Source organism: Lissotriton helveticus, chromosome 1_1 (assembly GCF_964261635.1).
Source record: "Lissotriton helveticus chromosome 1_1, aLisHel1.1, whole genome shotgun sequence".
Taxonomy (NCBI): domain Eukaryota; kingdom Metazoa; phylum Chordata; class Amphibia; order Caudata; family Salamandridae; genus Lissotriton; species Lissotriton helveticus.
The window spans coordinates 1,838,136,671-1,838,149,104 of NC_136057.1; the positions used below are offsets into that span (position 1 = coordinate 1,838,136,671).

Here is a 12,434-nt window from a genome sequence, read left to right on the forward strand (position 1 = left end):
AAGCTTCCGGGGACCGGTTTCTGCCATTTCAGGCGTCGTCGGCCTGGCTTGCTTGAATCCTGATGGACCCCTCGGTATGCAGGCATGAAAGAAAAGCGGTGTGGGTGCACACAAGCCCTGCTGCCGATAAGGAGACCTTGCTGGATCCCCCGTAGGCAGACCTCACCATAGGGGGCTGCCCGCAAACATGCAGTGCAGTGCATCTCCCGTCACCCACTGCCAGTCGGTCCTCGGTATCTGAGGGCGTCTATGCTGGAGACCTCTTTTGATCTCAAGGTGCCTACCCTGCGGCCTGGTTAGCTACACCACATAGACCAGGCACGGCTACAGCTCCGTGAAGTCTGCCTTTGCAGAGGTCTAGGGTTTCTGTGTGCAGCCGTCCTCCTTCGGCTGCTCCTTTGGTTTTGCTTGCTCGGATGCCAGGCAATGCAACCGCTCTCATCTTTCCCTGGTCTCCGGCGCTACAGCATATCGGGGCTCAGCCTCAAACTCAGATACACGGTAAGGCAGCAGCAGGCAGCTCTCGCAGCGACTAGTTTCCAGGGGAGAGCAAGGCCACTTCCCCAGTAGTTAAGGATACAAGCAGCTTTTCCAGGGGTTTGACCAAAAGGTTAAGTACTCCACTATGTGCTCTTGCTTGCAAAGACCAGGGGCAAAACAGCACTCCTGGGAGAGCAAGCACTGGGGACATAACAGGGTGCAGACAGGCCAGCCAGCACAGGGGTCCCAGAACACAGTGGCAGTCCTTATTTCTGCCCAACGGGCAGCAGGTCTGCACTCCTGAGTAATCCAGTCCGAAGGTGGTTCCTCCTAGCAGTCTAGCAGTCCCCTGGTAGCATGGCACCATGTAGAACCAGCAGCATCTGCTTACAAGTCCCACCAGTGTCTAAAAATATAGGGACACAGCCCCTGTACTTATAGTCCAAAGGTTTCTGTTCTGGGGGCACTTCAGACAACTTTCATAAGTGCACGGGGGGCGCTAGAGAGGGTGCACACACGGAATGGCTGAGTAGCTCCCGTTCCTTGGCCCATAATCCTTCAACTATCCTTTGCCACGGGCGAGTAAAGCCCCACTGAAGCCCACCATCTGATGCAGTAAGCCACCCTCTGCACTCGACCCGAATCTTGGACCGCTGGCGACATCTAAGCAGGAGAAATCAGCCTCGGAAAATCTGCCAAAGGTGCCCTCGGAAACCGCGGGGTGAGGAGGCCGGCTGCCGAGGGCTACGCGAGGCCGGTGCTTGCCACGAGGCGACGGGCCCCTCCTGCGCCCTTGGTCTCGGTGCCTGGGACGTGCCTGGCTCCAGTCCCCTTCACTAGTGCTGGCTGCGGACACCGCCGGGGGCGGCCTGTTGCCCACGCGGGCTTGCCCGCGTCATCGGCTCTTCGCCAACGATAGTGTCGCCTGGAGGAGTGCGCCTTTTACCCTTGAACGGCCCGCGCTGTGGGGCAGCCCTCGGGAGGAGCGCTGGAGCGGTCGCCACGACCCCCGATAACACCGAGCAGCGTCAGTCGTTTGCTGCTCCCCTTGCTATGCTGCATAAGGTGAGGGATACCTAGCACTGGCGGCGTTCGTCTCATTTTTGGCGTCTAGCCAGTGGCAGGGGGGAAGTGCAGACGCGGTCCCCTGGGACCCTTGCTGCGAACAACATTGCCACACAACCGGGCCTGCACACATCCTGGCCCTTCAGACATACTAGGACCCTTGAATACTTGGCAAATCGCCGGACACTCTAAACTGAGGTTGTCACTACGACACACTGCTGCTGTTATTTGAATTTGGGGCTGATGAACGTGCTGACCATTTCCCGCGCCAGCGAGGTTGCAGAGCCCACCACTAAACTGATTGCACGCTGATAGAGACACCCAAGGATCATTGCCATAGACTTGGGGCTAGTGCTGCCACATAGCGCCACTAAGGTCAAAGCAAATCACATGACGAAACCACTATTGACGATTGCCTGTATCTACTCCATACATGATTCCGCACGTGCGTCGGCTGGCGGTTCGGACCCCCCCATAGTGCAGCTCTCGATTGTCGTGCAGATCGCTTCAAGCATTAAAAAACACCGAGTGCATAGGCGAGGGGACGTTTGCCTCGGAAGGTACCTGCTGCTGTTGCTATACCATCCCGCGCCTGGAGCCCTGCGGAGCTGCAGTGGTAAAACGTGGGGTGACGGAGAGAGAGCGTCCAGAGAGCAAGATGGTGCGTCCTGAAAACCGCCAGACAAAACTAAGCTTTGACAGTGCAAAGAAAGGTACGAAATCGGTGCCAGTTGAACCAGGGCCTAGTGATGCCAACTCGACTGCCATTGCTTCTCCCGCTAGAGAACTGGACCTGCACCACCTATTCCAGGAGATGAGGCAGGGCTTCGCCACTGTGGTGGAAAAAGTGGACGGGATGACATCTAGGCTGGATGCCCTAGTACATAAGATAGACCGGCACGAAGAACTGATAACGTCGACGGAACAACGAATCTCAGATAATGACGACATCACCTCATCCCACACCGCACAACTAGCTCGCATGGACAGCCTGCTTCGGCTCATAGCAGCTAAGAATGAGGACTTGGAAGCCCTTAGCCGACGCAGCAACATACGCGTCACGGGTATTCCGGAATCCACAGACACGGGCAAAATGGAACTTTATGTGGAGAAGCTCCTCAAAGGATCGGTGGGAGAGGAAGCGTTCTCACCTCAATTAATTATCGAGAGGGCGCACAGATCATTGGCTCCTGTCCCCAAGCCCGGACTGCCACCTAGACCAATCATCGCTAAATTCTTGAACTATCGTGACCGAGATGTGGCGCTGAGGGCAGCCCGGACTCAACAAAACCTGCACTACAATGGTATCACGTTCTCCATATATCCTGACTTCACTCCTCTAGTGCAGGAGGAGCGACGCAAGTTCATAGCTGTGAAGAAGAAACTGCGGGAGGCCCAGCTGGAATATGCCCTACTCTACCCGGCGAAGCTACGAGTCACACATCAGGGGAGACATCGCTTCTTCACAAATCCCCAAAAAGCTGAGGACTTTCTGAAAACGATTCGCAAAGCTCGTAGGGGGGGTCGTGATGCAGAGACGGACCCAGAAGAGGACCCATCCTCAGCAGCGGATGAACATTGATCACATGCAATCGACACGACCAGACATGCTATAACTTTGAACTTCTATACCCGGCCCTTGCTGCGGGGATGCAGAGGGCTTGGACGTCATGCTGCAGAACAGGACTGGCTGACCTCTCCAGTGGTAATGTACTCCAAGGACCACTATCCCTGCCCTGGCCTCCACCGAGGGCGGTAAAGTATAGGAGGCCATCGGCGGGAGAAGTGGCTGTGCGCCCTTGATGTTGCTTCCCTCATGGGTGCTCCCCATGCATAATGTTAAGTTGTTGAAGTTGAGGGGGAGGAGGGGGGGGGGGGGGAAGGCGGCTTCTGGCATGATTGAGATGCTGTAGTGGGAGGGGGGATGGGCAGGTTTGGGGAGGGACGTTTTACGCACGGAATGGATGGACGAGTAACAGAATGTCATGGTAACCTTTATCGTCTGAGTAGAGCGGATACTGCGGCATTACTAGCAACAAAATTGGGTAAATTGATGCTTCTTTGCCTATGGCGGACTTAAGAACTGATGCATAATTGAACTGCTTGTCATGGAATGTTAGAGGGCTTAATAATGCCAAAAAATTTCGTAATGTGATTGCTTATCTCAACAGACACCATGTTCATGTCGCCATGTTGCAGGAAACTCACTTATCACCACAAGTACGGGCCACCTTTGCAAGTAAATGGGCTGGAGTCCGTATATTCTCCTCTTACTCCACATACGCGAGGGGAGTCACCATCCTCCTTAGACATGCAATGCCGTTCCAAAAGTGCGGAGACTTGATTGATAGTGAAGGGCGCTACGCTCTACTATGGGGTCGACTGGGCCGCAACACATTTACTTTCGTTAATTGCTATGCTCCTAACCTTGATATGCCCTCAATCTTTACTACACTCTAGGGGAAAATCATGGACTTAGGGTCCCGCCATGTTATCTGGGGGGGGGACTTTAATTTGGCATTGGTACCACAACTAGATAGAGCAGATGGAGCGAGCCACTATAAGCCCAGGGTTAGAGAGGTTCTGGAGGGCGTGATCATTGAAGGCAGACTAGTGGACATATGGAGATGCCTACACTCTTCCAGGAGGGAAGGCACACACTTCACAAACTGGCACATGGGCACGATTGGATTATTTTCTTCTCACTAAAGAGATCACTGCGGGGGTTTTGAGGGTGACACATTTGCCAAGAACATATTCTGACCATAGCCCCGTCCTGATGCACACGCGCATTCCTGGATGGGATAGCCCTAGGCCGCAATGGAGGTTACAACCGGCGGCACTATTGGACAATTTGTTCCGAGTCGAGCTAGGAGAGGAAATAGCCGCTTTCTTCCCCAGGAACAAGGGAACAGTAGAATCGGTCGAACACATCTGGGAGGCCTTTAAAGTCACTATAAGAGGATATTGCATATCCAAAAGTTTTGGGGTTCTACGAGACATTCAAAACACTATCCACACACTAGACAGGGAACTGAAGGCTTTGGAACTTTGGATGGTGGAAGACAATAGCCCTGACATACACGCGGAGTTCAGAGACAAATTGTCAAAATACGAAGAAGAAGCTAATAGGGGAACAAATTCCGGGGGAAACACTGGCAGGCTAGAAAATACTGCGAGGGTGACAGACCGGGAAAGGCGCTTGCAGTGCTGACGCGTGCTCCATGTGACCGCAACACAATTCTAGAACTCACTGACTGTCAGGAACACACAATCAGGGACTCGGATGAACTACTCAATGCCTTTACTTCTCACTATCATACACTGTACACCACTGACACTGCTGCCGATATACCTTATGCTGACTTTCTGGGCGACGTAGCCCTCTGCTGGCTCAGTGACGGTGATAGAGCCTTTCTAGCAGCCCCCTTTGAGCTAGATGAAATTCGCGAGGCCATCATGTCGCTGAAGAACGGTAAGGCGCCTGGACTGGATGGAATTCCCGCTGAATTTGATAAAGTTTACATAGACATCATGGCCCCAGTCCTCCGGGAGATCTACGAGGAGTCGCTGAACGATGGCTCCATGCGGGAGGTAGTCATTACCTCGCTCTTGAAACCTGGCAAGGATCTTAGCTCCTGCGGTTCTTGCCACCCACTCTCCCTCTTAAACTGCGATGTTAAAATCCTCGCGAAAGTCTTAGCCACTCGGCTGTCCCTCCTGATGACCAGGATCGTCTTGCCTGATCAATCTGGATTTGTTTCCTGTCGGTCTACCTCTCATAACCTACGCACCTTGTTTTCTCTGCTTCGCACAGTTCACCCTGACTTACCAGTAGCAGTGTTTTTCCTAGATGCCACCAAGGCATTCGACTCGGTCGAATGGCCTTACCTGTTTTCAGTTCTGGCGAGCATGGGATTCCCGAAGCTCTTCATCTCCTGGGTCCAACTACTCTATACGCAGCCAACAGCGAAAGTCCTCATTAATGGTCGCCTTTCGCACTCCATTGCCATCACCAGAGGCACACGTCAGGGGTGCCCATTATCTCCCCTCTTGTTTGCGATTGCGGTCGGGCCCCTTGCCTGTAGACTTCGTCCGCTGCATCGAGACGGTGCGATACACTGCTTTCAACGTCAGATCGATGTGTCTTTATACGCTGACGGCATAACTCTTTATGTTAAACACCCTGACTTGAACCTTAATCATCTGCTAAGAGAATTTGTAGTATTCGGAAGAATGTCAGGAGTGCACATAAATTGGTCCAAGTCGCAATTCTACCCCCTCACTGATGCGGTCACCGACTTTCCCCTCGACTACTCTCTTGAGTGGTGTCGGACAGATCTCCGATACCTCGGTATACAGATCTCTCGCGACAAAGATGAAACGCTGCAATCCAATTATGGAGTAGCAATCATGAAACTCACAGCTGCAGTGGACCGCTGGATCACCCTGCCACTCTCCATGGCTGGCAGAGCGTCCCTTATCAAAATGATAGTTCTACCCCGATTCCTATACCTCTTTCTCAATATTCCCTACTTTCCGGGAGCTTTTTTCTTTAAAACCTTAGACGGAACTATGCCGATTATTCTGGGGAGGTAAGAGTCCGCAGTTGAAATGGTCCACGCTGATCCAGCCATATGATAAAGGAGGCTTCGATGTCCCTGACCTTGAGGCTTATTATCATTGTGCGCAGGCGCATTATGCTCATCACTGGCTGGTCCCCACACCTTTCATGCCTCAACTTGCGGTGGAGGATTGGATCGTGCATCCCATTCCGCTCAATGGCCTACTCCATTGTCCGGAATCATCAATACTGACGTCGAATACTTCCGTTTCCTGCACACTAGATGCATGGCGCCGCATAGCCAAGAGGATGTCCTGCTCCCTACAGTACTCACCTAAACTGCCACTGACGTATCACCCTAAATTTGCCCTACTGCAGGAACAAGGCTTTTGTATGCTTTGTGAACGAGTGCAGATCACCTGTTGGGGCGATCTCTTCTCGAACGGCAAGTTCAAACCAGCTGAGCTGTTCTTTGCCTCCCATGATCGCACTCCGCTCGATGTGTTTTACTATCTACGCCTACGCCAGGGGATGAAAGACATCCTGCCGGAGTTCCCTGACGAACCTGAAATCCTGCCCCCACTTCACTTTTTGCTCTGCTCACAGGATGGGGCACATTGGTCTCTGGCCTCTATCGCCAGCTCAGGACTAATACTCCGATGCCCGAGGCGGGAGCTCGAGCACACTGGGGTGCTGACTTGGCCACCGAGCTCACTGACGACCAATGGCAATATTGCTGCACCCTTACGGCCCAAATATCAGCTAGCAGTAGACTCAAGATAATACATTACAAATTCCTGCAGCGATTGTACTGTACCCCGATAAAAAAACACAGGTTCCGGTTGGCTGACAGCGACAGGTGCGAGCGCTGCCATGCCGAGCATGCGGGCTTCCTGCACCTTGCGTGGGAGTGTCCTCCTGTTCACCTCTACTGGCAGCAGGTGACTGACGCTCTCACTGCAATGACTAAAGAAAAGAACCCATACCTATGGAGCCGCTACTCCTGCTGCTTGGGCACACGCCACACATCCCAAAATCCTGCAAAAAATTCATAGATACCGCATTGCTCTTGGCAAAACGACGAGTGGCGTGTCGTTGGGGCCGAGGCAGAGCACCTAAATTCAAGGACTGGTTGGCGGACATGACTTACTGTCAGGAACAACATATCACCTTTACTGAATTGTTACCGGTCCCGAATCGACCTAAAGATATTTGGGGCCCGTTGGTCGGCTATCTACTTGCCCAGGCAGATGACGGCGATGATCCGGAGGGAGGGCATACTAGCGATTAGCAAAACTGCTGACATTCAGGGATAAGAGACAGTGCCTATCGACACATGCACTTCTTACCTCCTACGGTCTCAGTAAGCTACCCCACATTTCACACTATATTTCACTAACTTGCACAAAATACCTTCACATGCTATCAATGGACACTGCATTCACAGACATTGCCGCTAGGCCCTCACCCACTATGTGGTTCCACTGCCCGGCTTATACCACACATCCGCATCACCATACTCGACGATAACCCATAGCGCTCATCCTCAAGACGAATGTATACTGCCGTGACTACTATTATATCGCTATATAACAATGAACGATCATCGATACATAAACTACTCTGTTGACTCGGAACCCCACTTCCAAGTGTGTTTACAAGTTCTCACAGTTTTGTATAATGTTGGAAACTGATAAAAACGAAAGAATTGTTCTACTGCAGTAAACTCTCTGGTATACGTTTGCACTAGATACGGGACGATTATCAAATGATCATATCATACGCCGCCGGGCCTCCGGGAAGCCGGAAAAAGGCTGTGTTATACCATCTACAACATCTTTATCGACACTAATAACACGCTGCCGGCCCCAGGGTTATAGGCGCATAAAGCTGTGTACTGTATACAACATGCAATAAAGCAGTTTGAACACCAAAAAAAAAAAAAAACTTTCAGAAGTGCACAAACACCCCCATTCAATCTCAAGCCCTGGCTCCAGACACACTACTTGGGGGCGGAGACAGGATTGTGACAGTCAGGCACAGCCCTATTCAGTTGCAGGTGCAACTCCTCCTACCACTCTTAATGCAGACCAGGCCTATTCAGGTGCAAGGGAAACTCCTCCCACGACTCTAAATACAGCCAAGGTCTATTCAACCCAGCGCTGACTCACCCAGTAAAGGCAGGACACATCTCCATCTCCCTTGTGATTGTCTAGGGTGAATGCACATTTCCTCCTGTGAAGTCTAAACCAGACGGTGACTACACAACCAGGCAGGGCACAAAGAATCATACGCACACAGAAATGCCCACTTCTAAAAGTTGCATTTCCAAAATATTAATAACAAATCCGCTTTCACCAATAAGCAGGATTTATCACTACTATTCCAAACATGGCCAAGCTACCCCATTCATATCAGAAATTACCACTGAAGCAAATAACGGGGGAATTCCCAACGCAATCCAATGAGAGGGCGGCCTCACAGAAGCGAGAAACCAAATAGGCTGTTTGTCACTACCCGGACATGCCACACAGCTAAGGCACATGTCCTACCTTTTATCTACACCGCACCCTGCCCATAGGGCTACTTAGACCCTACATTAGGGGTGACCTATGTGTAGTAAAAGGGGAGAGTCCGACATGGCAAGCACTAATAAGTGCCACGTCACTGCAGCAGTAAACTGCGCAGGCAGGCCCTGCAGGGGCCTGAGACAGGTTTTGAAAGGCTACTTCAGTGGGTGGCGCAAGTAGTGCTGCAGGCTGACTAGTAGCATTTAATTTACAAGCTCTGGCTATATGGGATACCACTGTACAAGGGACTTGCAGGTAAATTAAATATGTCAAACCGGTGTAGATGTACAGGAGAGAGCACATGCACTTTAACACTGATCAGCAGTGGCAAAGTGCCCAGTCATAAAACCAACAAAAACAGGTCAGAAAATATACAGAAGGAAGGCAAAAGGTTTGGGGATAACCCTGCAAAAAGGGCCAGTTCCAACACCGTCTATGTGGTGCCACAGAAAGATCTGATACGTCCCACTGGCATCTACAGACACCAGTACACTGAAGATGTCATACTCTATCACAAGCTGACATATCTCCACCATCCATTCTGTATTGACTGCCTTCAATGACTTCGTCTTTTCACATTCTAATTTTTTTAAAGCTTAATTTCTTTGTTTTTGAGCTAGAACCGTGCTACACTTCATAGGATGTTTTTCTCCAAGATCACTTGTAAATATAGTACATAACTCTTTGATTAAGTTATAGTCAGTCATCAATTATTTATAATACTTCGCACTGGACACCTTTGTCCTTTGTGTATACTAAAATTGGCCTTATGGTCACTCTGGTTGAACAAAAAAGGGACTGTGATAAATGTATTGACGTGCCATGTTGAAGGGAAGTGTTATGCGTTAGTAGATAATGGCTTACTTGGATTTGTAACTATTATCATTTCTTCTAATTAACATGCATTACTTTACATTTTAGGTTGTTGTAGTTTTGCCAACAATAATTGACTACGTTCTTAACTCCTGCTAACTTAGTTTCTATTGCTCTTTGTCTCTCCTTGCTCTTACTTCTTAGATATCTTTCAATTTCATCATTGGTGAAGTCTCTGGGCTTAAATCCTGGCTCTTCTCTAAATTTTCACACTCATATAATTAGTTTTGTCTCAACTTTTCTGTGTTTCAGTTTTTATATGGAGAAAGGTTCTTTTCTACCTGCCTCAGATGTCCATACCATTTGTAGCCTGCCAGCATCAATATTCTGTCCAGCTTCTCAAGCACTTGCATTTGTGTAATGATCTTTTCATCTGTGCTGACTATTAATGCTCTGAATTGTTTTGATTTTAGATGGCAAGGCTTTTCTACCATAAACCTCAGTTTGCCATTTTGGATGAATGCACAAGTGCGGTCAGTGTTGATGTGGAAGGATACATTTACAGCCACTGCAGGAAGGTATGTGTCAAATATTTACTCTAATGCTTTTTGTCCTGTGTGCATTTTTTATGAGGACAAAGTGTTGCTATTGAATTAGGGATAGTGCTGAAACCTATTCTCTTTAACACCTAAACAGATTTTATGGAAAAAACACAGTCCAAAACTAAGTTTCAACTTCATTCATTGAGGACCACAATCTCAATGCAACTGCATAAAAATCTTTTATGTTGTCAGAGGTTAGCAGGAAAACCTGACCTGGTTTAGACCAGACAGACTGTTGCACATCCCAGCATTCTTTTAAAGAAGACTTTTTACCCCATTATCAACTTACTATCAGTTGAGGAGTATGCATATTTTCAAGAAAAAGGAACATTAGAATAAAGTCCTAAACTAAACCAGGAATTTTCACACATTTATTGGAACTCTATCCAAAGGTTAGTCCACTGTGGTATTAGTGAAGATTTGGTCCACCTGATGGGCCTTGCACACCCTTTTTTATTTTTATTTTTTTTAACGGTTTCTATTAAGTTATTTTGCATTGGAGCAACACCTGCCAAATAACAGCAACAACATTCCACCTTGTTCTTATAGAGTCCACATACATCACCGGTACACATAAGAGCTTCATTTTCCTTGGAAACCCTGTTGGGCCACCTCAATGGCCGGACACCTTTGACGACCACGATCTCCCTCGTGACCTATATTTCTTTTTTCAAACTCAAGATAAATTAGCCCATGTCTAATTTATCTTGAGTTTGATGAAAGAAATATAGGTCACGAGGGAGCTTCTTCAGATTGTGTTGTTGTTTTCCCCTCTTCTCCCTGACCTGATAATAATTTGCTCAGAGGCCTTCCCTTTATCTTGCGTAGCGACGACAATCCTCTCCTTGTCAAACTCTCCCTCCATCCCTTTGGGGCCACAGGAGGCTCTCATATTTCACCCCAAACCAATGTTTTTTTTTCCGTGGGCTCCAAACTCTGTCTAATTTCTCCAGGCACACCACCCTCTCCACCTCCATACACCTCCTTATCCCCTCAACCCATTGGTTCGGTGTGGGAGGAAACGGGCTACCCCATCCCTTTGCAATATCTTGCTTCGCCAGGGCAAAACTCGGTGCTCAGAAAAGGAGTTGTTTCATGGGAAGATCTACTTCATTGGGTATACTAAATATAAGAAAATGAGGGGTGCGGGTGATCTGTGACCTCCGAGCAGAAGCCAACTTTGTCACCTTCCTCCAAAATACTTGCATGTATGAACAGCTCCAGATGGTGTGGAAGAAAGAGCCCTCTCCCTCCCCACACCTCGAAACAATTGGCTGTCTAGGCCCTGCCCATCTTAAACAGCCTTAGTCTGTGATAATAGACCCTGTGGAGACCCTTCTACTGTATAAACCTCAGGCTAGTTTTTATTCCCGCCTCCCTCAGGGGCAACAGGGCTGCCTCCCAGTCCACGTCTTCCATTGAGCCTAGATCAGCCTCATTTGTCCCGGCAGACCTGAAGACTGTCCAGCCTATTATTTATGAGCATACGGTATGTAATCGAGATTACCTTGGACATCATCTCAGACAGTAACCTACTTTCCACAGGGCTATATTCCAGCTCATCCCATATTACTCCTACATCAGGCAGGGCATCCCGGACTTGTAGTAATCGGAACAGCTGTGCATCTCTAAATTCAAACTCCTCCTGTAGATCTTGAGAGGGTTTCATACCCTCCCTTCCGGCTAAGTCCCCACGGGTCGAAATGCATATGAGGTCCCATGACATGCCACCGGTGAGCTGCCCAAACTCCCTCAATCGACCGCCCACCGCAGGAGAGTCCCTTTAGTTGATTTTCCCCTCGAACACGCATCGGCTGTCGTCTTGTTCCAGGCCTCGAGAGATGACCTTGTTTCACTCAGCAAAGAGGGTCTACCAGAGCCTCCCTAAATATAGCGTAGATGAGATTTTCTTTCCATTAAGTGTCAAGTCATCGCTGGGTGCCTAGCACCATTTAATGATCTCTTGCAGCTGGGCCACCTAATAATACCCTATGACGGCTCTGAAGTCTGGCAGTTCTATGCCACCATTGTAAACCAATCTACATAGGGTGTGGAGAGCAATATGAGTGATGCCACCATCCCACAAAAAGGAACTCGCCACTGAATCCACCGTTGTAAACAAAAGTCTCCAACACTAACCAAGGGGAATTCTGGAGTACGTACAAGAATTTAGGCAGCACAATATTTTGAAGAGAGTGGCCTGCCCCATAATTGAGAGGGTAAAGCCTCTCTGGTAATACATGTCTTCTCAGACTTTGATATATTAGCTCCTTGCTCCGCTCCATAAATTTAACTTGGTCCCATGTTATCTCAGTTCCCAAGTAGTGGAAGCCACCCCGG

At 49.2% G+C, this 12,434-nt stretch overlaps 1 protein-coding gene across 1 annotated transcript in view; it reads left to right on the top strand.

Annotated features, from left to right (window-relative positions):
• ABCD3 (ATP binding cassette subfamily D member 3) overlaps nucleotides 1–12,434 on the top strand; it is a 344,077-nt gene that overhangs the window by 291,326 nt on the left and 40,317 nt on the right. The window contains exon 21 of the mRNA XM_078641238.1: nucleotides 9,966–10,070. Within this exon, the coding sequence (XP_078497364.1) occupies nucleotides 9,966–10,070 (105 nt within the window). The remainder of the gene's footprint in view (nucleotides 1–9,965; nucleotides 10,071–12,434) is intronic.